This window comes from Ictidomys tridecemlineatus, chromosome 8 (genome assembly GCF_052094955.1).
Source record: "Ictidomys tridecemlineatus isolate mIctTri1 chromosome 8, mIctTri1.hap1, whole genome shotgun sequence".
In the NCBI taxonomy this organism is placed as follows: Eukaryota; Metazoa; Chordata; class Mammalia; order Rodentia; family Sciuridae; genus Ictidomys; species Ictidomys tridecemlineatus.
In genome coordinates, this window is record NC_135484.1 from 143,280,526 (window position 1) to 143,306,117 (window position 25,592).

The 25,592-nt window shown below is 41.0% G+C and overlaps 1 protein-coding gene across 1 annotated transcript in view; it reads left to right on the plus strand.

Moving 5' to 3' along the window:
- Positions 1-3,088: 3,088 nt before the first annotated feature.
- Sycp2l (synaptonemal complex protein 2 like) overlaps positions 3,089-25,592 on the plus strand; it is an 86,038-nt gene continuing 63,534 nt past the window's right edge. The window contains exons 1-11 of the mRNA XM_078020537.1: positions 3,089-4,955; positions 5,340-5,364; positions 11,631-11,716; positions 11,831-11,919; positions 13,850-13,884; positions 15,560-15,702; positions 17,221-17,273; positions 17,813-17,858; positions 20,272-20,364; positions 20,457-20,517; positions 25,033-25,178. Of these exons, the coding sequence (XP_077876663.1) occupies positions 4,791-4,955; positions 5,340-5,364; positions 11,631-11,716; positions 11,831-11,919; positions 13,850-13,884; positions 15,560-15,702; positions 17,221-17,273; positions 17,813-17,858; positions 20,272-20,364; positions 20,457-20,517; positions 25,033-25,178 (942 nt within the window). The 5' untranslated portion in view covers positions 3,089-4,790. The remainder of the gene's footprint in view (positions 4,956-5,339; positions 5,365-11,630; positions 11,717-11,830; positions 11,920-13,849; positions 13,885-15,559; positions 15,703-17,220; positions 17,274-17,812; positions 17,859-20,271; positions 20,365-20,456; positions 20,518-25,032; positions 25,179-25,592) is intronic.

Below are 25,592 nucleotides of genomic sequence, written 5' to 3' on the forward strand. Positions count from 1 at the left end.
TTATTCCAGGTGAAAGTAGATAATATCAAACAAAACACAGTTCTACACTCTCAAACTTACACTGGCTGAGAGAAAAAGAAACAGACCAACAAATAATCATGCAATGGTAAAGAAAAAGGTAGGGTATTGTAAATGGGGTTGTAAGGAGGCACATGGCTCACTTTAGAGAAGATGGTCCTGAAAGAGCTTAAGTCTGAGATTCACCTTGGTGAAAGTGGTAGAGAGCAGCAGTCTAGGGATCTAACTGCTAGTGCAAAGGCCCTGAGGCAATGGAGACTTTGATTTATTCTCAGACACATTAGTAGGGAAGTCTGAGAAGTTGGCAGAGATTAGATCATGTAAAGGCCTGAAGGATAAAGGGTTTGGATTTATTCTGAGTTTGGGGGAAGAGATGGTGGAGACTTAAGTAGGTGAAAGCATGAAGTTTTGAGTTGGGGTCTGAGTATGAATCTCACTTGAATGATCTCCTGACCTCCCCCAGCCTTGCTATTTCTCCAGAGGAAGACTAACTTCAGGGTATTGGAGAGGTTTCAGAGGGGGAGCATTTGTGGAGTCCTTAACAACACATTTGTCACAAAAAAAATTCGCTATGTGGTGACTTAAGAGAAAATTCTATTGTGCTGGGCTCAGTGTTGCACCCTGTAATCCCCAGCAACCCAGGAAGATGATGAGTTCAAGGCCGACCTTAGCAACCTAGAGGGGCCCTAAGCGACTTAGCAAAACTCTGTCTCAAAAAAGGGCTGGAGATATGGCTCAGTGATTAAACTCCCCTGGGTTCAATCCCAGGTACCTCCTCTCCCCACACACAAAACAAATTGAAATGGAGTAGTTTCAAATGCTGTTTCTTTATTTAAACCTGCACTAAGAATTAGAATTTTGAATTAAATAGAGTAAAATACCTCCTTACTAAGCATTGTATATTATAATTTGGACTCTACAATTGGACTGGATTTTCTTTTAAACTGTCTTTTGTAGCATAACTACTTAAGGAAATGTCTGTTATTCAAGTGAATGGTCTCCCTTGGCTAATATTCAGGCAAAAAGATAGTTTTTTGTATGGCAATTTGCATATTTGTCAACTTTTATAATTCTTAGTTTTATTTTTTCTTCTGTTATTTAAGTGTTCCTAGGCTTGCATTTCTTATTAGAATTTGCAACATTTCTGAGCGTCTTTTGATATCTATAATGGAAGTGCAGTTTCCCTTAAATCTGTAGTTCTCAAGTTTTAGCAGGTGTCAGCAATCCATAGAGCTCAGCTTGCAAGTCTCTGAGCTCTCATGCGACCCCAGGTGATGCCAATGCTTAGGGTGAACTGGGACTCACATTCTGAGACCTCTGCCTGAAGCCAATGGAAAGGTCAATCATTTAAGTGATGGTGGACTATTGAAGACAGGTTTTTATTCTATATTTACCCTGCATTATTTCTTGCTGACTGATTAGTATCGATATTAGTTAGAAATATTACTATAAAACAGATGTTCTTGAGTAAAAAAAAAAAAAAAGTAACTCAAACGATTACTTTTCCAGCTTCAATCACTGATTATTGACGCATCAAATAACAAAGGATTTCAGAAGATAAAAGAATTTTTTGAAGAGAGAGCGAGCTACCTTCCTCAAAAATATAATCATCTTCTGTTACACCATCTTGACAGATCAATAAATAAGGCAAGTGGTTATTCCTTTGGGGGCCAAGATACCAATGTACAGCTACTTGCAAGAGCTTTAATTTGGTGTGATCTACTACCTAGGAACTGGATAAAAATGAATTTCGGTCTGTTTCACTGTTGCTGAAATGTATTCAGCAATTCTTCACAGATGACCCCAAGGAAAAGGAACCCTTGCTAATTCAGCAGGGACTGATCTTGAAGATAAGTGCTACACTTTTAATTTCACATGACTTTGGGTAACCTTTAGTGTGAGGGGTGGTGGGGATGGCTCAGTGGCAGGTGAGTGTGCAGAAAGTGTCTGGCTCGAGTCCCGAGTCCTCAGCACCACAACACAGAAATTACTGTGGATTGTTAAGTTTCTGATCCTTTGAAACCAAATATGAAAAGGAATTGGTGTCCATTCTTCTTGCTTTCCAATCAAATTAAATTCCACCCACATCTCCTGTGGTTTTTCTGGGCAGAGGACATTTCGAGTGGACAGGATCAAGTCGGACACAACCCTTCCCTTTGATAAGCCTATGTACAGTGGCCTGTCTTCCGTTATTTCAGTGAACCTGGGGAAGATGGGATGAGTAGACATAGGCTCTAAAAATATTTTAATAGACTTTATTAACAAGGTTGGACCTAGAAAAATCATCCAACTTCCCTTTCAATACCTCACTCTGCCTGCTTTCTAAACCCCTGGATGAATCTGAAAAACAAAAGCATTTGCTTTTTGGTTTTATTTAAAGTCATTCCAGTTATAATTTTTTTTTAAAAAAAAAACTTAATGAGGAGGTAACGTTACAATCACCTTAATGAGTCACACCAGGAAGGAAAGCAGAGTTCTCAATCCTCACTGCAGCTCCTTCATGCTGAGGTCTTATAGCCCCGGGATGGTGTGCAGGAGGCAGGGAGAAGGGCAGGCGGTGCAGTGCAGGGATGATCTGGCTGGTAATAAAGCCTTGATTGTCTTCCTTGGCTCTAGGCCCTGGAATATATTAAGACCAGGTTGGGCCAAGAAGACCCGTCTCTGCCCCTTTTCTACTCTCACATACCAGTAATTATGGGGCTGCCCCCTTTGGGGGGGGGCGGGGAGGGGGGAGTAGCTTCCAGGCTTTACCAAATTCCTGGGGTAGGGGACTTTTAAAGACTTACATTTTGCATTTAATTAACTTAATGCCCTGATACACTGATGCATATAACAAGTAGCAGGGAAGAGGGATGTCCTAAGGGTACTTTAGAGCTTAAGCTGATTTTTTTTTTTTTTTAAGCGGGGTGGAGGGGGTGGGGTGGAGGGGGTGGGGTGGAGGGGGTGGGGTGGAGGGGGTGGGGTGGGGGGGTGTGGGGGGTTGGAGGGTTGGAGGGTAGAGGAGTGGGAGTTGAGTCTATGTATCTGCTGGATTTTCCTATATAGATTGCCTTTCCAGAGATTAAAAACATGCTATATCAAAATCCTCATTGGATTTTAAAATCAAATAGGAATTTCCACATTACATTCAAGTTCTAGTTGGTGATGGTAATTTAACGATTAGGCACCTCCTAAAACATCTTTATTTCATGTAGATTTTTTTTGCCAAAGAGAACAGATCGATATTATCAAAGATTGGGATATTAGAGTCTGTACTTCAAAGCCAATTGTTTGCAGGGTCAACACTGTGTGCTTGGAAATTATTCTACTCCATTGAATTACAGGATTTCCTGTAGAGAGGAATGAATTTTGTCCTGTACCCTGAGTCCAGAAGGGTTAAGCAATTTGTCTTACCCCATGTTCCTAAGTCATTGCTCTGGTGTCTAGCTTCTGGTAATGACACAGCTGTGGGGACAGCCAGAGTACCTGCTAGACAATGTATGATCATGGCACATAAAAAGGGGTTAGCAAGTACTTCTATTCCCAGGTATTGATAAACTAATGTATTTCCCATTAGTATATGTATATCTAACAATTGGGGGAAGGCTGGAAAGGAGGTATGCTTGGAGAGAGAGATGGAATGATAAGAAAAGTATATTTAAAACCACAGAATTTTGAACATAAGGAGAAGGAAAGTATAGCTTTAACCTTGAGTCCTGCTGGAGAGGGGGACATTTTTTCCCACGGGCTGTCGGAGAGCAATTTGCTTCAGAAGGGGAATGATTTAATGTACATATTTGTCTACTGTGAGATAAAAGAAACTTGAAACAGGGCTGACTCTCAGACCTGGCTGTATGTCACAATCACTCAGAAAGTTTTTACAGATACTCCCTAGAGGCCCTGTCACCAAGGATTCTGATTTCTAGGGTCTGAGATAGGTTCTAGGCATTGGGATTTTCATACTGTTTTTCTGATGTGTAGCCAGAGTTGAGAACTGATTGACTTATAAAGCAGTAAAGGAAGGATGCCTTGGATTCTTGTCTAATGTGCATAAAACTTCAAAGGCCCTGTGCCAAAGGTAGTTGTTCATCAAAAGCTCATGTTGCTAACTTTATATTCATCTAATGATTTCTAGGTATGCATGTTTTTCCCCCATGAGTGATCAGTCTTAGCAAAAAATGGTCCAGAGGTATCCTTTGCTTGATAAAGCAAATGCATCTTACAGGAAGTTTATTTTAAATCAGACCAATGTTAGCAACTCAATGTAAAAGTGGATATATAGTCCTATAGGGGAAAAAAAAAAAAACCTTCAGTTACCTTTCTTTTGTCAAAAGCTTTTAGCTATCGAGGCCTGAGGCACAGTTACTATAACCTTGAGTACTGCAGGGGCACTTCCTAAATTGTACATCTTCTCTTTTTTTAACTACCATGCTGGGGATTGAACTCGGGGTCTCTTTCACGCTAGGCAAGCGCTCTACCACTGAGCCAAGCCCCCAGCCCTGCACATTTTCTTTGATAGTTTTCTACAGTTTCTCAGATCCACAAGATGTTCCTCTGGGTGGGGGAGGTTCATTCATCTCTTAAACTTTCCTCACAAACCCCTTTATGTGAATTTCTGGCCTGGATCCTGGCCAAGTCTGTCCTGCTGAGCTCAGATAACTGATAGTAGTCATGTAGGCGTTGGACACCATTCTGATGTTCTACGTGGGGAGCCTTGGAGCCAGGCCTGAGTTACTAGGTATGAGCAAAGGTCTTTAGGATGATTTTGCTCAAGTGAGAGATTGTGAAGTTTTATGGCACAGGCAGTAGGTATTCAGTCTCACCGGGTTCCATCTGTGTTTCTTCCCATGTACCTGGTTTCCTGGTTTGAGAGAACAGTGGGATTTCTGACCATAGAAGATATAGCCTCAGATGTTTCACTCACTGACGTCTTAGAGGACTTCTTTGACACTGTGCTGGTAAGAGTGGACAGATGCTTCATGGAGCAGATGCCACGGGTACTGGGCAGGAAACTGATGATGACTCTTGGCTTTTTATAAGATATGTCTTTAATGAAAAGACTCCCATGTTTTAGAGCATTATGTGAAATAGTAACAAACATTAATATGCGACCAATAGTATAGAACACTGATTTATTTTTACACATATAACTATATTATCCACCAGATGAAAGATGATATGCTCCTTGTAATAAAGTGAAGCTCCAGTAGATTTTCTTGGAGAATTTTCTTTTGGGTTTAAAGCTGACTCTTGCCTATTAGGAAATATTAGCACCTATTAATGTTACAGTGTGTAATGCCATTTTAGAATATGAGCTGTACCTTTTCTTTTTTTTTTTCCAGATTATTTCCAGGAGTAGTAGTGAAGGTAAGTAGGTTTTTGGCTACGAATATTTTGGTAAAGAGAAAATGTTTAAATGAGATGAGTGATAAAATGTTTAAATGATATATGAAGCAATAACTTTATTTTTGAATTTATGGGCTACTTTATGGTAGACAGATTTTGATGCCAGCATGCGTTTTGTTATAAAGGATGTCTGTGTTTGCCCGAGATGTTTTTATGTGGCTGCCGCTGTCCCGTTTGGCTATTTTCCTCTATGTAGGCAATGGAAGGTCGTTCTTGTCATTCCAAACCAGCAAAAGTTTAGTGCTATGATTTGAATGTGGTTTGTCTCCCAGGGGTTCACAAATTGGCAACGTGGTCCCTACCATGCTTGGTCCCCATTGTGGCAGTAATGAGAAGTGGTAGTTCTTTTTTTTAAACCTTTATTTTGCTTATTCTTTTTTTTAAACCTTTATTTTGCTTATTTTTATGTGTTGCTGAGGCTCGAACCCAGCGCCTTGCATGAGTCGGGAGAGTGCTCTACCACTGAGCAGCCCCAGAGAAGCAGTGGATCTTTAAGAGGTAGGCAGGGCACAGCTCTCATGAAGGCAGCGATGCAGGTCTTGGGGTTTGGATTCATTCCTGTGAGAAAGGGTCTTTACTAGAGGAGTTTGGCTTTTGGGTATTAATTGACTGCTTCCTGTCTGGCTATGCGACCTCTTCTGCATGTCTACTCCATCATTGTGATGACGTCTTCCAGGAGGTCCCCACCAGAGCTAAGCAGGAGATGGCATCATGTTCTTGAACCTCCAGACTCAGAATTGAATAAACTTCTTTTCTTTGTAAAGTACCCAGCCTCAGGGATTTTCATTATAGCAATAGAAAGCGGACTGAGACACAAACTGGCTAAAGCGACCAGTTTATGGAGTCACATGATCCTTGGAATATGACCTCTTTGCCAAGGGGACGAAACACTGTAGATGGCTGCATTAATCTTCCCTGTGGCTGCCATAACAAGATACCAAAAACTGGGTGGCTTAAGTATTTACTTCTCAGTTCTTATTTCTCCCAGTTCTGGGGTGTGAAGCTGAGATTGGGGTGCCAGCAGAGTGGGGCTCTGTGTGAACTCTTCCTGTCTTGCTTTGTCTTCACATACAGTGAGAGACGGATTTTTCTCTGGTGTCCCATCTTATCAGGGTGCTAGTTCCTCATGAGGGTCCTACCCTTGTAGTCTTATCTAACCTAATCAAAGGCCCCCTCTCAAATGCCTTCTCACTGGGGGTAAAGGTTCAAAATAGGAATTTTTGGGAGTGGAAGTGGCAGGTTTTCACATGTAGTGGCTGACAGGTGTCTTGCATGAATGTCTGGGCTCTACGGAGTTGGCCTGATCCCTCTCTGAAGTAGAAAGCGTCTTCACTGACCTCCTTCCCAATCCTCCTGCCATTGATAGCTAATCGCTCTTTCCCATTGATCTTCGGTTTATCACACGTGTTCTGTTTTTGTGATTCTTTTGATTTATGGATTGTTTTCCTTCTCAGTTCCTCCACCTGATGTTAATGATTTAAAATGTTTATTTCTTCCCCACTGTCTACTTTTAGGTCCATATTATGCAATATTTGTAAATATTTGCAGATATTTGTAAATATTTGCTTTGTCCTGTGCTGCATTCTGGAGTTCTATTTCCATTATGGCTCCAACTACTACAATATATATTTTTTATTGGTTATTCAAAACATTACAAAGATTGCAGAATCACATCGGTTACACATCCACATTTTTACATAATGCCATAATAGTAACTGTTGAATTCTGCCACCTTTCCTATCCTCTACTATCCCTTCTCCCCTCCCCTCCCATCTTCTCTCTCTACCCCATCTACTGTAATTTATTTCTCTCCTTATTTTTTCCCATTCCCCTCACAACCTCTTATATGTAATTTTGTATAACAATGAGGGTCTCCTTCCATTTCCATGCAATTTCCCTTTTCTCTCCCTTTCCCTCCCACCTCATGACTCTGTTTAATGTTAATCTTTTCCTCCTGCTCTTCCTCCCTGCTCTGTTCTTAGTTGCTCTCATTATATCAGAGAAGACATTTGGCATTTGTTTTTTAGGGATTGGCTAGCTTCACTTAGCATAATCTGTTCTAATGCCATCCATTTCCCTGCAAATTCCATGATTTTGTCATTTCTTAGTGCTGCGTAGTACTCCATTGTGTATAGATGCCACATTTTTTTTTTTTATCCATTCATCTATTGAAGGGCATCTAGGTTGGTTCCACAGTCTAGCTATTGTGAATTGTGCTGCTATGAACATCGATATGGCAGTATCCCTGTAGTATGCTCTTTTAAGGTCTTCAGGGAATAGTCCGAGAAGGGCAATAGCTGGGTCAAATGGTGGTTCCATTCCCAACTTTCCCAGGAATCTCCATACTGCTTTCCAAATTGGCCGCACCAATTTGCAGTCCCACCAGCAATGTACAAGTGTACCCTTTTTCCCACATCCTTGCCAGCACATGTTGTTGTTTGACTTCATAATGGCTGCCAATCTTACTGGAGTGAGATGGTATCTTAGGGTGGTTTTGATTTGCATTTCTCTGACTGCTAGAGATGGTGAGCATTTTTTCATGTACTTGTTGATTGATTGTATGTCCTCCTCTGAGAAGTGTCTGTTCAGATCCTTGGCCCATTTGTTGATTGGGTTATTTGTTATCTTATTGTCTAATTTTTTGAGTTCTTTGTATACTCTGGATATTAGGGCTCTATCTGAAGTGTGAGGAGTAAAAATTTGTTCCCAGGATGTAGGCTCCCTATTTACCTCTCTTATTGTTTCTCTTGCTGAGAAAAAAACTTTTCAGTTTAAGTAAGTCCCATTTGTTGATTCTTGTTATTAACTCTTGTGCTATGGGTGTCCTATTGAGGAATTTGGAGCCCTACCCCACAATATGTAGATCGGAGCCAACCTTTTCTTCTATCAGACGCATAGTCTCTGGTCTGGCTGGGCGCCTCTACAATATATTTTGAAGAGCATTATGGTGTGTGGTTGGAGCATGGTCAGGGCTTTAAATCACTTGAGGATGTCTCTTTTTGTTTCCCAGGATTGAACCCAGGGCTGCTTAGCCACTGAGCCACATCTCCAGCCCTTTTTATTTTCTGTTTCACGATAAGGTCTCATTAAGTAGCTCAGGGCCTTGCTGAGTTGCTGAGGCTGGCCTTGCAAAACTGGTGACCTTGAGGATGTCTTTCTGGCTTCTGTACCATATTCTGACTCTGCAGGCTGTCCCCCTTATGACCCATTTTTGTGGTCTTCTGATATTGAGTTTCGAGTACGAATGCATATGTCCACAAACACAGCTGTTTTGCGTGGTTCTTGGTGAGATTTGAAACCTTTAGCTCAGGAAAGTTTGTTCTTTGATAATATTTATCAGAGTAGAGTTGCTCATCTTTGGCACTATTGAAGTTTTGAGCCAGATTTTTCTTTGTTTTGGGGTGCTTGTTATGGTTTGTATGTGAGATGTCCCCAGAAGCTCATGTGTGAGACAACATGAGAAGGTACAGAGGGGGAATGATTAGGTTGGGAGAGCCTTAACGTAATCGGTGAATCAGTCTCTGCTGGGATTAATTGGTAGCTGGAGGCGGGTGGGTGTAGCTGGAGGAGGTGGGGCATTGGGGGCCTGGCTTTGGGTATATATTTATATCTGGCAAACGGAGTCTCTCTGCTTCTGCTCATCATGTGAGCTGCTTCCCTCTGCCACTCTCTTCTGCCACGATGTCCTGCCTCACCTCAAACCCTGGGGAGTGGAGTCTGCTGTATGCGGACTGCGAAACAAGGAGCCTCCAAATCAACTTTTCCTTTTCAATCGTGCTGGTCGGGTCTTTAGTCACAGCAGTGAAAAAGCCAACTTGAACTGTGTTCAGTGCATCCCAAGATGTTGGGCAGTACCCCTGGCCTCTACCCACCAGATGCCAGTGGCAAATGGATTTCCAGACATTGGAGTATCTTCTGGGGGACAACCCCCCCACACACACACCTCTAGTTGAGAACCACTGAAATTGGGTGCTTTGGGGGCATGGAACAATAGGTAGTTCAAACACGCTTAAATAAAAACTTATTGGCTCAAGGAAGTTTAAAAACATCAGAGGCAGGAAGCTCCAGGGCAGCTTGGTGGGGGCTCTGCTCCACTTCTCTGCAGTTCTTTCAAGACTGCCTTCCTCACTGCTCTGTGGTCTCAAGTTGTTTTCCCGGGGAGTGGGGGAGTGGTTTTGAAGAATGGCTATCAGCAACGGGGGCTCCATGCCTGATTCACATCTAGGAGAAGAACTGTTGGCTGTCCCCAGACAGCAAACAAAAGACCTAACTTGGCTCTCAATGGATGCTAATGCTCCCCAAGAGAACCAATCGCTCAAAAGAATAGGATGCTGTATACTCTCAACCAATCAGGATTCACTCCCGCCATGGTCAGTCCCGCCCAAATGATGATGTGAAAGCCCATTAATTGCCTTTTCTGTTCCCCCATTTGTAAGATCATCTATTTTTCATCCGTTTTTTTTTTTTGTCTTCCTATGCCTCGCCTTCTCATTCATTTTTTTTCCCTCTGAATTTTATATATTTTCAAGTTTTTCTTGGAAGCCACTACTTCAGTCCTGCTCTCCTTGCCTCTGCTGTAGGCTGGATTCTGCCATCGGGTGTCTCCCCTGCACACCCACGGGCGGTGGCCATCTGCTTCTGCCCTTGGGTCCATTCCTCACTCGGTGCGTTTGGTTTGGCGCAGTCCTGTTTCCTTGGGGGTTCTTGCCTACTGCGGTCTGCCATGTCTCAGCCGCCCTCTCTTCCGGTGGTGTCATCTCTGGAAGTACCTGCAGAGTCCCTGGGGCCTGTTTGCTGCATGGTCTCAGTTCCTGGGATCTGGTAACTCTGCTTCCTCCTTCAGCCCTCGGGGATGGGGATAGGAGGATGGTGACCTCCTGCTGGTATTAATCTCTGGGTGGCCACATTGGTCCCACTTTGGTTTCTCAGTTCTTCCTACTCTTAACTAATTCCCTCTAGCAAATTCCCTGGGATTGAAAGGTCTAGAATGGCTTTTTTTTTTTTTTTTATTCACGGTTAATTCTGTTTACTTCTGTTTTCATTTTGGACTACTGCTTTCTCTCCTAAATCAAATTTCTTGTACAGTTCACCTTTTTGTGTGTGTGTGTGTGGGGGGGGGGGCAGGATGAGTTGGATGTTTCTTAAAGTTTTGTTTCCAGAGTTTTCCAAAAAGTCACAAAACTTTTCTGCTGTCTCTTAACTAGCCAAGTTCCTCTTTTCCCTTTTCATAGGGAAAACTATGACGTTAACTAACTAAAGTAACTAAAACTATAACGTTACTTTTCTCTTGATGCTCTTAAAGTGACAATGTGGAATGGTACCTGGTATTTGCTAACAGGCTACATAGACACCTTTAGAATCTCACACTGTCCGGCTGGGCTCTGTTAGAAGCTTTCCTTTGGATTTTAAGCTGGTAGGCTCAGACTCTAGCCATGTTTCTGGTTTCCAGAGATTATCCTACTGATGCAGTTTGCTTGGGTTGAGGAGAGGTCTTGTATATTTCTACTTCCTGGTTTGGATTCCCATAACTTCAGGAGCTACTTGGGTTGAAAAGGGTACATTTTGTAATAATCCACATATTAAATACACATTTGGACATGTGAGTTATACAATGACCTTATCGTGAGTTTTGGCAGTAGGCCATATTGTCACTTCATATCTTAACATGCATAAATGAAACCATTGATAATAGTTTATTTAAGAAGCCTAAGATGGTATTACATGCCCTGTTCTTTGTGTGTACACACAGACGGCTTGAAGTTTCTCTGGTTGTGTTATTTAATAAGGGCCAATATTTTATTTTAAAAAACCCTGCTTCTCTTATGGGTGCATGACCTTTTAAGATTTGTTTATTAAAACACATAAAAAGCATGAAGAAACAAGTGGAAAATACAGGACCTGCACTTTGCCTTTTGGTACCTGGGAGTAATCTAGGTAGCTTTGCTCAAAGTTTGATCACAATGAAAAGGTACTTTGTATCTGCTGTTATTTTCCTTTGTGGTGTCTGTGTAATACAAGTCTTTCATGACCTGGTGATTCTATAACTTGAAGCTTTCTCTAATACGTCTCCTGCCCATGATATATCATTCATATAATCTCTCTATGCTTTTTTCCTGCATTATTTACTACTCCTGTAGCTCCCAATCTGTTCCTCTTTCTGCTGTCTAGGACTCATTTCCTTACTCTTTTTGACATGTATTAGATTATTTTAAAAATTATACTTTCAGGGAAAATCCAGATGTTGGATTCCTTCATACTCAGCTTGGGATTCCTGGTAATAGAAAAAACTGTAAAGTTCTCGATTCAACACGAGGTAAGTTGCAGATAACAAAACGGGCAGCAGTTGCTCCAGAAGCTTGGAGGAAGTCTCGTGTGTAGGTCTTTGTGTTGTTCCTTCTCCCCAAACGCCTTCTTTCATTCCAAAAAGGCTCTGAAGACTCTGAACTACATTTTGCACGGTGTGTCTCCTGCAGAGAGAAGAAAGTTCCCTTTGTCGGAAGGCACGTGTCATCTTATGTAAGTGACCTTGTATTTGGTTATGTGATTTCTCAAGGGCACAGTCTCTCCTTGTACTACTTTGTTCCCCTTAGACCGAATTACTTCATTCCTCCCTTTAGTAAGTGCTTTGTGTACCTAATAGATATCAGGCCCTGTGCTAGGCAGTGAAAGATGGAGGGAAAATGGTAAATGTTGCTAGACACTTCTTGTTTCCTAGTACAGGGATTTTTTTTTTCTTTCTTTCTTTACTTTGTTGCATTGAACTTTGAGACGAAATGCTTTCTTGGGCTATGGGTAATTTTTTGACGGTGAACATGACCTACCTTAATGACTCATGGAAGAGTGTCCGGAACATGGACCTAGAGCCAGGCTGCTTGGTTTTGAGTCATGGTTTTGCCACTTATGCAAGCTGTGCATGAGCCACAGACGTAACCTTGCTCTACCTCAGTTTACTTGCCTGTGAAATGGAGCGAAAAATAACTCTGACTAGATAGTTGTAAAGATTACGTCGGGCAAACCCATGTAAGGTGATTAGCCTATTACCTGGTAAAGAGTGAATGCTCCAAGGTTACTTTGCTTCAGCTAAACCAATACGGTATGAAATTTGTACTCCTTTTCAAGTGATAGATTTTTTTGGTTGATGTTCATTTTTTTTGATGTTCATTTTTTTTGGTGACCCAGTTGCAGTTATATAATTTCTGGGTTGTGAAATATGGAGGTAAGGTTGTAATATATGACACCAAGGAAAGAGTAAAACTACCTTTCTTTGAAATTTGAACCTGAATCCATGGTTTTGTGACCCACTAGGAGCATGAAGATCATCACCATGACATCCCACCATTCATGCGACAAAGCCATGACCCAGGTGTTCACCATAGTGCAGGGTCTGGAAGAGGTGATTGGCAGGTGTGGCGATTCCTGCCTTCATGTTTGCCCATTTAACTCGTCTTTTCAGGATATAGTTTTTCCACTGAATAAAAAATAAACCATTTATATTGAATACATTAATGAAATCAGTACCCTTTTAAAAAATATATATATATATATATTTTAGTTGGAGTTGGACACAATACATTTACTTTGTTTAGTTTGTTTATGTGGTGCCAGGGATTGAACCCAATGCCTCACACATTCTAAGCAAGCTCTCTACCACTGAGCCACAAGCCCAGCCCATGAAGTCAGTACTCTTAATGGTATACTTAGGTTTGGACAGTGGCTGACTAATGTTTTCAAGTTTCCAAACTAATTCTAGAAAATCTAGAATGTTCTGGACTCCAGGTTAAAGGGAGAACTTGCAAGCATAAAGAGAACTCTCAGTGGTTCTGACTTAAGGCTTGTATTTAATAGTAACAAATTGGTTCATTTATTATAAGAAATGGAATTAACACAAGGTTCTTAACAAGTCTATTCTCTAAAACATATTTTTAGACATACACTTAGTCAAAAACTCTAAAATGAATATACCATATGGAAAATTCTAAAATGAATATATAGTAGCTTAATTCCATTATATCTTTTAAGTTGATCATTTTTAAAAATCGGATCAAACAGCACATAGTATAGACCCAGAGAAATAGGTGTCAAATTATGTAAAATGATATAAACCCTCATAGACTGCTGAAGGGATTGATCTTATAATTCCAGAGCTGTATTAGATAAAACCTTAGATCACCAGATTAAAGTAACTTCATAGAGAATGAAATAAATAAAACTTCAAAAGGTGTAGTGGCTCCAAGTTTCACACCCACAAAAACCCTGTGTAGATAATTAACATATAAACTTGAAGATTTTTCCACAAAAATGTATGATCCATGTGAAAATTCTGATGGTTTGAAATTGTTGCAAAAATACAGATCTTGGTCTTAAAATTTGATGCCCATCTGATTAAAAAATAATTTTACCTCTTGCTCTTCATTTCAATAAAATATGTTCTATCTAAATGTTTCAGGAAGAACCTGGCATGGACAATCTTGACTGTGGGTGGTAAGAATTAGTTCAAGTTTTAAATAATTAGAATATTAAATATTGGACACCATTTTAAAAGTGAGCATCTTGAATCCATTATGGTCAAATTAAAGATAATTAAGATTCTACTTTTAGTTTGAGAAAATTAAAAACTATTAATAATAAGGAGATATGTATTTATTTACTCACCAGCCAGTTCTGTCAAATTTTGGTATTTTGTCACATCTGCTTCCACTGAAATTCTTTTACATAAAAGAAATCAGAATCTCAAGTTAAGTCCCCATGTCTGTCTCCAATTCCATTCCCCTTTCTTTGACTTGAATTTATTTTTTCATTCCCAAGCATATTTTTCTATTTTGTGTATTCCATAAGCAACATACATTATTTTTACAGATTTTTAAAACATTATATAAATTCCATCCCATTGGACACATCCAGTTACAACTCCTTTTTTCTCTTGGAACATTTGAGATTTAAACATATCAATATATATAGTTTAAGTTTATCTGTTGTGAAATACCATAATTGATCTTGATATTCTTTGTTTTGGGGGGGTGGTAACGGGGAATGAACTAAGGGGCACTTGACCACTGAGCCACATCCTCAGCCCAATTTTGTATTTTATTTAGAGACAGGATCTCACCGACTTGCTTAGCACCTCACTGTTGCTGAGGCTGGCTTTGAACTTGCGATCCTCCTGCCCCAGCCTCCTGAGTCACTGGGTTTACAGATATCTTTCTTTTTGTAGCAATATTTTAAGGCTTTTTGATCTAATCTTATTACTATTTTAATATAACTAAAATATAAAACACATAATTTTTAAAAAACGGGTGTCTACTGACATATTGTCTATATTTTTTCTCTTAACAATTCTTAAATGTGATTTAAATGATTTAATTGCTCCAGGAGACATCTTCTTAGAACTGTAAGACACAATGCTAGTCTTCCAAGATGGAATTTCCCCCCGTATTTTTAATTGGTGCATTATAATTATACATACTAGTGGGACTCATTGTTACCTATTCATACGTGCTTATGATGTAACTATAATTTGGTCAATATTGTTCCTCAGTATTTTTTCATTCCCTCCTCTCCCCCTTCCCAATTCCCTTTCATCTGCTGATTTGCCTTGATTCCCTTTCATCTGATGATTTGCCTTCAATTTTCACGAGATTCTCCCCACCATCCCTGTCTTTCTTTTGTTTTGGAACTGTAGATTGAACCCAGGGGTGCTTAACCACTGAGCCACATCCCCAGCCCTTTTAATATTTTGTATCGAGATGGCATCTCCCTGAGTTGCTTTGGGTCTTGCTAAGTGGCAGAGGCTGGTTTTGAACTCATGATCCTCCTGCCTCAGCCTCCCAAAGGGCTGAGATTACAGGCGTGCGCCACTGCACTCGACCTCTTTGTTCTCCCTTGATTCCACAAATGGAAAAAAAAAAAAATGTGACCCTTGACCTTCTGAGTTTGGCTTAATTCTCTTTATATGGCGTACTCAAATTCCATCCATTTTCTTGCAAATGACATAATTTCGATTCTTTCTGGCAGAAGAAAGCTCCACTGTGTGTAAGTATCCCACATTTTTTCTCCATTCATAGGAGGGAATTTCTCAGAGCAGGTACTAACTTTGGAACCTGCATGTCCTGCTGCCTGGTGCCCAGAACTATCTACATCTGCCCTGTTTTTACTCTAGATTATGACCAGCAGGTCACTCTCACCGAGGCGCTGTGTAGGATGACGACTAGAACATCCAGGCGTGACCTTGTCCACCAGTGGTTTGATGATGAGGTCCTTGCTGAAGCTTTCAAGAAAATTAGGGACCGAGAATTTGAGACGGTGAGAAGCCTGGTTACAAAAATTCCTGGTTGGTGGGTATTTATTAAGCCTCTGCTCAGTCCTGACCTGTGTGGGGGCCTGGATGGAGTTTTCTTTTTCTTCATTATGATCAAGTGGCCTTTCTTAAGTTTCTATTCCGTGTAACAGTGAAATAATTTTGAAGGCAACATGAGGCCAAATGAGGAGATGAAGATGGGGCTCTGAGGCTGGGGACCGAGCTCTGTGAATTGATGTGTCCAGGGAGAGGGGTGTAGTTTTCCATGAACCTCAGACTGGGAAGAGAACAGGAGAAGGAAAGAAAGAGCACTCGAGCCATGGAAAGAGCAGCTGTGTCGCTGGGAAGTGTTGATCCAGAGACTGAGGAGCCTTATGGGGTGGTTGTGCTGTGAGCCGTGCAGCCTGTACCATTTAGAGGAACAGCTATTTTCAGTATCTTCGACACCACCCCAGCTTACTGTGGTCATGTCCTTAAGTACCACAAAAAAACACCCTACAGCTTCATTGTGTATCTGACTGCATCCTAACAGCTAAAGCATCTCCCCTGTCATTTTAATGTTCTTAAAATGAAAGGCTCTTAGAAAAAGATAAAAATTCATAATAATAGTTTTCATGTTAATCAGACCTCTCGGGTTCAACCTGCCATGTAATTGGGACTCATGCACAATTCAGACTGTATTAAATCAGGACCTCGTATATTTATCTCCTCCTCTGAGCTAGTGCCTTATACTTGGTTGGTGTTTAGCCAGATTCAGTATGCTCTAAATGGAAAGCCCAGGAGCCTAGGGGCTGTTCTGGACTTGGGCTCTAGTTCCACCACCCTGACTTGCATGATGCAGGTATTTTGGCCAGGTGCATGACTTGTGAAGCCAGAGTGTCCTCCCCTGCAAGAGGGGAATAGACCCTGCCCCACCCCCACCCCCATCAGACTGCTGAGCACTTAATGGGAGAAGCTGAAATTACCTGGTATCAATTTCCTTTTGTCATTTCCTCATCTGCAGGGAAATTTGTCTACCATAGGAGAAAAGTAACTACCTTATTTCCAAAATCCTTTCTACCCTGTCAGCTTCTTAATTGAATTGCTTTCAGTTAAAGAAAATTGGCGATGGAAAACACACCCAGAGAAACCCAGAGTTGATTCGTTTGATGGATTTGTGATTGGCTGTGATGCACAGGTGTTAGGAAGATTAGTTCAATATTGTAATCTTGGGGTTTTTTCTTTCTTGATTATTCTTCTGACCCAGAGAAGCAGTAGTGCATATGACTTTTGGAGACCTAAGTATTCATTGGCTAAAAACTTAATGCTTTGGTGAGGAGTAGTTATTTCCAGAAATGTAGGCTTGGAATATTCTCTTTGTGGTACAAAGTGTCGCTAACACAAAATGAGTTCTTGTGAATCCTGGTGATATTCCTGGACCCTGAGGGTTTGGAAGCAAACACTGGCCTCTGCCTGCTGGTTAAAGAAGATATTTTGATTTCTTTTTTTTTTTTAAATAAAACTTGCCATTATTTATTTTAAAGGATAGTCGACTTTTTCTCAATCACCTCAACAACAGACTTGGTGAGAAAAGAAGGTAAGATGTTTCTCTGTGTACTGTTTTCTTGACTAATTACTTTCTAGAAATGTCTAACATTTTACAAGAATAGGATCTGTTTCACTTTAGATATAGGATCCAGTTGATCAGATCGCTTATGCCTAGTGGTTCATCTGAGTGTTTAAAAAATTATCTGCCTTTAGCATGTTTTTTGACTTTGCATATTTATTTTTAGCAAGACATCCTTGAGTGAGTCTGTAGATCTTAGGAAGAGCAAGGTCATACAGACTTGAGGACCCTGGGGATTAAGATATCATGGACAGTTACATCCTTGATGAGACAAGGGTTGTTAAATTCACCCCTTTCTTTAGGAATCTTTCAGAATAATTTGGCTGAATTACAGTACTAGTGAGCTGTCCAGCTTGAGAGTAGATTTCTATTTGCAGGGTTGAAACCCCTTACTGTCCTCTCTATGAGGAGACTTAGTGACACACCCTAGTTATAGATGCTTGTTGCAAAACATTTGTAGGTTGTGTGTGGGGTCCATCCTTAATTTTTAATGGTGAGGTGTTTTGCAGGGTCTATTCATTTCCGTGTATTGCTGCTTTTGCTGATGAGCATGAGGTATGTTTATCTCTCTCGGTGGGTGGGTGAGAGTGGAGTGCAAGGAAACCTGTAGTTAGGTTAGATTGTTATTACTCAGAAGGGCTTTATACAAAGGTTGCCAATTTCTCCTAGTGATCTCAACTTTGAAATCATCCATGCTGGACCATGACATGATGCTTGGCCAGTGAGCACAGGGGCTCTCCTGCTACTACTGGGTAAAGGAGTTTTAGGGTCCATACTGTACATATGTCAATTACAGGAACCTTGCCTTATTTTTCCCTATTGATGGGTGACATCCTTTAGGCCTGGACTTTTTCTCCTCTGATTGATGCCTCTCTTTTTTCTGACCAAGTGAGACCATATTCCTTTTCTCTACTTTGTCATTGTATAATATTGTGCAAACTACCCCTATAGATAAAGTACCTTTATATCACAAGTGCTTGATACTATCTTTCTTTCTACCTTGCACTTTCTAGCCAAGGTTGACCAGCTGCTTTTCACCCCCTTCTTCAGTCTCTAGAGGAACAAGTTCTTTCATTATACAAGGTCCCTGACCTACAGTGTCTCATTTGCAGGGTGAAACCTTCAGGGGCCTTAGAACCTTGACTCAGCTGCAGATGCCTTAACCCCATCTTCAGATTGTCCTCTTAACAACTTCTTTAAGTTCAGAGCCTGTGTTCGTCTCTTGAGCTGAACTTTGAGCTTGTGAATACCCTACACATTCCCTCTCTCTAGAACAGACATTGGTCGACGGATCCCTGTATCCCACTTTGGCCTGTTTTCCTTTGGTCTGAGGTCTCCTCTCTTCACTTGGCTCTAAGACTTCCAGATTTCCATTGGCTTCAACCAGTCCCCTTGTGCTGGCTTCTGGTGGCATACACTGGGAGCAGAGGTCTTCATCCAGCTCTGTAGCCATGACAGAGTGGCATGCGTGATGAAAAGATGTCTAAGCAACACCGTTTATTGGAAAAGCAGGCTGTAGAATAGCAAGTCTGCAGTTTGCCCCATCACTGGGGAATAAGAACTTTATATATACAGTTGCCCTAATCCAAAAACCAGAAATGTTCCAGAATTGAAAACTCACAGAATCCATGTGACCTTTTCAAGTGGAAAATTCCACATCCGACTTCACTTGATGCAGTCAAAACACAGTGTCCTGAAAATACTGTATAAAATTGTCAGGAGCTGCCAAGTAGGAAGCGAGCCGCCTGTTAGCCTTGAGCGATGAGAACGTGGAGATGCGGCAAGCCAGCCATGGGCTCTGTGTGTGAACTGTGAGCCTTGAGCACACAGGGTGGACTGAACCAGCGCTGCCCCTCTGTTTGGGCGGGCAATATGTGCATCTTTTTGCTCGCTCTGCCTATGAGCCCCACACAGCACATGAGATGGGTGTGGCCTTCCTAGGTGTCAACCTGCTGACAGCAAGACATCATGCAGCTAGACTCCACCCCCTGAAACCTGACCCCTTGCCTCATTTGAATGGCTTCTCCCCAATAAAAGGGTTCAGCATGTGCTCCCAGCTCTTTCTTGCCTGCCTGCCCCCCTGGTGGGAGCTGCAGCTGAGGAGCAGTCACTGAGCCCAAAGAAAAGGTACTTTCTGAGTCTGTCTTATATTTAGTCCCCAGATTCACTTGGAGTGACCCTGATCGGTTTAGACGTGTGACATGGCATAAAATGACCTATGTATGAGGTGTATGTGGTCTGTAAATGAATTTTGGGTTTAGATTCAGGTTGTTGCCCCCAAGAAATCTCAACTACATACATGCAAATGCTCCAAAATACAAAAAGTTACGAAGTGCGTTGGGGTTGCAAGCATTTTGGATAAAGGCTGCTGAACCTGAACTTCCTGATAACTTGTCTGCAAAACCTGTGGCGGGAACTGGAGAGGACAAAGGCGTTGCTAATAGTGCCTATTGAAAGGGACCAATGGGAAGTTAGGAGGCAGGTACCACACTATTTGAGTCTTTCTTTTCTAAAGCATATATTATAATTATCAGTTAAAATGAAAATGCTCTGAACTTGTCTTTTTCTAACAGATGGTAGCTCAGGTAACAGATCACTCTTCAGATTTAATCACATCTCCCTTTCTAAAAGTATCCCTCTATATGCTGCATGGATTGTCACTGCTTCACCATAGAACTGACGGCTTCATGATTCTCGCCAGTAAGAATTGTTTAGCTAGGGTCATCTGACATTTAAAATATCTATTAAATGTGCTAAGGACAGGGATTTTATTGGGAATGGCTTGGTCATGTAAAGCTGAGATCTTTGTTTTGCACAAACTAATCAGGAAATGAAGGGGGCCCTGAAGTATTAGGATAGTGCTGTTCTAGGAAAAGCACAAGATTTTTTTTTAATTAGTACTATTTTATCTGACCCTATAACATAGTTTTTTTGTGTGTTTTACTTTTTTGCCGAAATTCTCTTACAGATGAGAAAACCAGCAGATGAAAAATTAGAGAAATTTTGGATTGATTTCAACCTCGGAAGTCAGAGAGTAACTTTTTATATACACAATGATGAGGTGAGGAGTTTAATTCCCTAATAGATCTACCTGCTTAATGTATTTGGAAACGGGTTATATGCTCATGAGTTTCATCTGTGTACTTTCCCTAGAGTGCTCTGTGGGACCCAGTAAGAATTTTGAAGGAAGGAGTTGTTAACTTCAGAGTAATAGGTAAGATGATAATTCAGAACTCCTCCACATCTCAGTACTTGTTTATATTTGCAGTATGTGTTAAGACCAGATTTCAGCCATCTCGTGGGCCAGAGGAAAGGCAGTGTGGTACAGTGGAAGGCTCATTGTGCTCAAGGCAAGGTTTAGGGGGCATAGTATCGATGACTTCTTTGCTATGGGGCTTTGGGATTCAACTGCTTGCCTAGTTTTCTCAACTCATAGTTATGGTTCTCGCCAGATTAAAAGCAGAACTGCCACCAGATGTAGTGGTGCATGCCTGTAATCCCAGTGTCTGAGGAGGCTGAGGCAGGAGGATCTTGAGTTCGAGGCTAGCCTCAGCAACTAAGACCCTAAGCAACTTGGTGAAACCCTGTTTCAGCATCTCGGTTGTAATTATACATGATCAGGTTTCCTGAAATGGGTTTTTAAAATACAGAAGGGCTGGGGATATAGCTCAGTGGTAAAGCAGCCCTGGGTTTAATCCCTAGAACCAAAAAAAATAAAAAAAAAATGCAGAACTACCATGTAACTTTTCCAGAAGATTTTTATCAATATATAGTCCAGTGATTTCACTTTGAGATATATATGCAAAAGAATTGGAAGGAGAATGTTGAACTGTTTATCCATGTTCATAGCCGCATTACTCACAACAGCTAAAAAGTGAAAATAACCCAAATGTTCAGTGAAGAATGAATGGTATCAAATAAAATATCCCATCCGTGCACATGTATACCACGTTATGCAGCTTTGGAAAGGGAAATTCTGACACCTGCCACAACACAGAGGAACCTTGAGGTCATTAGGCCAAGTGACATAAGCCAATGTGAATATGGCAAAGTACGGATCCCAATGTATGAGGGTATTTAATGTCAAATTCATAGAGACAGCAGATTGGCCGTTGTCAGGGCTGTGGGAAGGGAGAAATGGATAGCAGGTGTTCAAAGGGGGACCAAGTTTCCGTTTTGCAAGATGGAAAAGTTCTGGAGATCCCGTTGTATAACAATGTGCATGTGCTAACTTAAATTAAAAAACACAAATGATTAGGATGAACATTTTGTTTTGTGTAGGGTTGTCCTGCCACCCCCAAACTGCCGCCCCCCCCCCCAGTCACAACTTGGAAAAATGGTTTTGGTACCTGTCTTCCTCTCCCACAGAGTCACAGTAACAACTCATCAGTGAGTTCTCAGGCATCAGTGCCACCTCTTGGGTTTTGATTTCAGTCCTTTGACCCCCTGACTTTTCATCCCAACTTTGAGAGACGGCATGGAGTGATCTTGCTCAGCATCTCAGCTGTAACCGTACATGATCAGGTTTCCTGAATTGGGTTTTTAAAATACAGAAGGCTATATTTTCATTCTACCCCTGGAGCCCACCCCAGCCCAAGATTCACATTTGCTGCTTAGCTTCCTGGAAGCCAGGGTGAAAAGTGAAATATGACCTGTGAGATAAATTAGATGTTATTATAAATGTAAATTAGGAGTAACTTATACAGTAAACTTATATAGTTATTACTTGTTAATTTAAGATGTATAAGATGGCATTGATAATAGTAAATAAGGACTTCCTTGGGTTTCTGACTGGGGTAACCCTTAACATTGCTTTTCTGACTTTGTGCCTCAACTCTGAACTTTGCTACACTCATTGTTTTCAATAACTAAGTTGTCAAAGTGAATATTCTATACTTTATTAATAGATCATAATACTACTGTGACACTTTGTCAAGATACCATGTGGCACTTTGTAAATACAAAGTGGGTGTTTCCATTTTTTTTTTAATAACTGAGGAAAACAAAGATTAACAGACTCTGCAAATGAGACTTTGATCTTGTCTACACAGTCCTTCTGGCTGGGGAGTCGGCCAGGTACGTTGGCAGCGTGGTGTGACCTTCGGTATTTCTTCTGACCCGTACGTGTTTGTGTTGATCCCCAAAGCCCAGCTAGCTAAAAATACATGTATTTTTGCAGATGATGGTTTTGAACCACTCTTGCAGCAGAGTTTTAGAAAGACTCTGCAGTGAGGAGTGGACATCCAGTGAGATCCGAATTTGGGGAAGATTCCCTGACCTTGACTCTAGACCAACACTGCCCCATACATAGAAATAAAATGTGACGCAGGGGCTTCAGAATGGGAGAGACTCTTCACTACCTGCACCTTATATAAGGCATTAGTCTCCCAAAAAGCTAAACACCAAGACAAAACAAATAACCTAATCAATAGATGGGCAAAGGAACTGAACAGGCACTTCACAGAAGAAATACAAATTATTAACAAATATATGAAAAAATGCTCGACATCTCTAGCAATCAGAGAAATGCAAATTAAAACTACACTGATTCTCAGTTCAGTCAGAATGACAGTTATCAAGAATACAAGCAATAATAAATGTTGTCGAGGATGTGGGGGGAGAAAGGTACTCTCATACATTGCTGATTGGACTGAAAATTGGTGCAATCACACTGGAAAAACAGTATGGAGATTCCTCAGAAAACTTGGAATGGAACCACCATTTGACCCAGTTATCCCACTCCTCAGCTAAAACCCAAAGGACTTAAAACCGGCATGCTACGGTGATGCAGCCACATCAATGTTTACAGCAACTCAAATCACAATAGCTAAGTTATAGAACCAACCTAGATGCCCTTCAATAGATGAATGGATAAGGAAAATGTGGTACATACGTACAATGGAACATTATTCAACCTCAAAGAATAATGAAATTATGGCACTTGCCGGTAAATAGATGGAACTGGAGGCTAATGCTAAGTGAAATAAGCCAATCTCCAAAAACCACAGGCTGACTATTCTCTGATGTGTGGATACTGGGGTGTTGGGGGAGGAAGGAGTGGAGGTTCACCAGATTGGACGGGGAACGGGGGGAAGGGAGGCAAGATGGAAATGGGAAAAGTAGAATGAATCAAACATAACTTCCTATGGTCATATATAAATATACGACCAGTGTGACTCTGCATCATGTATGACCACAAGAATCAGTAATTATACTCTATGTATGTCAAATCCCACTGTCATGTACAACTAAAAAACAAAAATGTGGGCCACATATTTATATTTAAAATTTTTTTAGTAGCCACTTGAATTGAAAAGTGGATTAACTTCAATACTATCTTAACCCAATGTATTCAAAATTTTAATGTGAAATCGATATAAAGAACCTTTGAGCTATTATACGTTGTCCTTCGTGTTCTAAATCGTCTCAGTCTGGCGTGGAGGTCACACTTGCAATGTGTCTCCATTTGCATGAGCTGTGTTTCAAGTTCTCCACCGCCCAGATGGCACGGCTCTAGACCTGTCTCTTTTCCCTCTTTCCATTCCCATCAAAACATGGTTGTTAGCTTTGTCCGCACTTTCATGGACTCTACATTCTCTCCTCCTGCTTCCATCTACTCTCTCCTTACTGCAACTTATGCTTGGACTTAATTTTGATCTGAGTAATTTTCTCCTCCAAAACCAATTACCCCTTGTCGGTGGCATCCTGGTAGGAGAGCCCAGGAGGCTTCCACCCGAGATGCTCTTCTCACTGATGCCCCCACGTCCCCTTTTTAAAAGGAGTCTGTTGAAATGAAAGTGGGTCGTTCCATTTTGTATATCAGAAACAGGGGACTTCATTTTGTATTTTAGAAATTTGTGGGGTCCCAGAGAGAAATGTTGTGCTTAGTGTTTTGGGAAGTAAAATGCTATCGGATGAACAAAAGGCTCTTACAAAAACTTTGGATTTCTTTGATAAAGTAAGCTACTTCCTTTTATTGGAAGATCAACCAATCATGTATGTGTAATAAAATAAAAATTTTTTTTAAAATTTTATTTATTTTTTGACTGGATGTTCAAAACATTACAAAGCTCTTGACATATCATATTTCATACATTAGATTCAAGTGGGGTATGAACTCCCATTTTTACCCCGTATACAGATTGCAGAATCACATTGGTTACACATCCACGTTTTTACATATTGCCATACTAGTGACGTGTTCTGCTGCCTTTCCTATCCTCTACTATTCCCCCCTCCCCTCCCCTCCCATTTTCTCTCTCTACCCCATCTACTGTAATTCATTTCTCTCCCTTGTTTTTTTTTCCCTTTCCCCTCACATCCTCTTATATGTAATTTTGTATAACAATGAGGGTCTCCTTCCATTTCCATGCAATTTCCCTTCTCTCTCCCTTTCCTTCCCACCTCTCTTCCCTGTTTAATGTTAATCTTTGTCTCATGCTGTTCCTCCCTGCTCTGTTCTTAGTTGCTCTCTTTATATCAAAGAAGACATTGGGCATTTGTTTTTTAGGGATTGGCTAGCTTCACTTAGCATAATCTGCTCTAATGCCATCCATTTCCCTGCAAATGCATGGTAAATAAAAATTTCAAAGTAATTTAATGACTTTTTGACTCATTGCAGAGAAGTTCAGACAGTTGGCCTATACTCCAGTGTGATCGTTTGTGAATATAAAGTTTTAAGCCCTTTATTATGCTGATGTGCATGGTATTCCATATTTTTTTTTGCTAGAAACTGAGAAGATAAAAATACTCATCATTTACCTGAAGCAGCCCATTATTATCAGCAAGAAAGAAGTGATGAAAATAGAAATCCATTTTGATCTGCAGTTCAGCATATCACCAACTTCCACCCAAGCTTTGGGAGAAGACAAACAGGTGGCAAGTTCCATTCTCTCACTCTTTGAAATTCTTGCAGTGTGTCGTATGTCTCTCCATTTTCTCACTAGGGTTTTTAGAAATTGGTGTCCTGGTTGGGGTTCGACGTGAAGATTTGGTTCAGCAGAAGCCTTGGTCTTTAGAAAGTCGTGTGAAATAAGTAGAGAGCTTTGGATTCTGATCTGAGCTCTTCCTTTACAAGTGACATTGTCTTAGCTACATAGGACACGAAGCCTCTGTGTACCTTGAAATGCTCCGTCTGTCTCTTGCTGACAGTATAAAGCTTTGCTAGGAGACATCACCTCCTCACTGGTTCATGTATCTACCCACTGGACTTCCTGGCTCTTCTTGGGTTCTCAGCTCCACCTGGCCCCAGGGGGAACCATTAGGAGTGGGATTTCTTAGGGTGTTTCC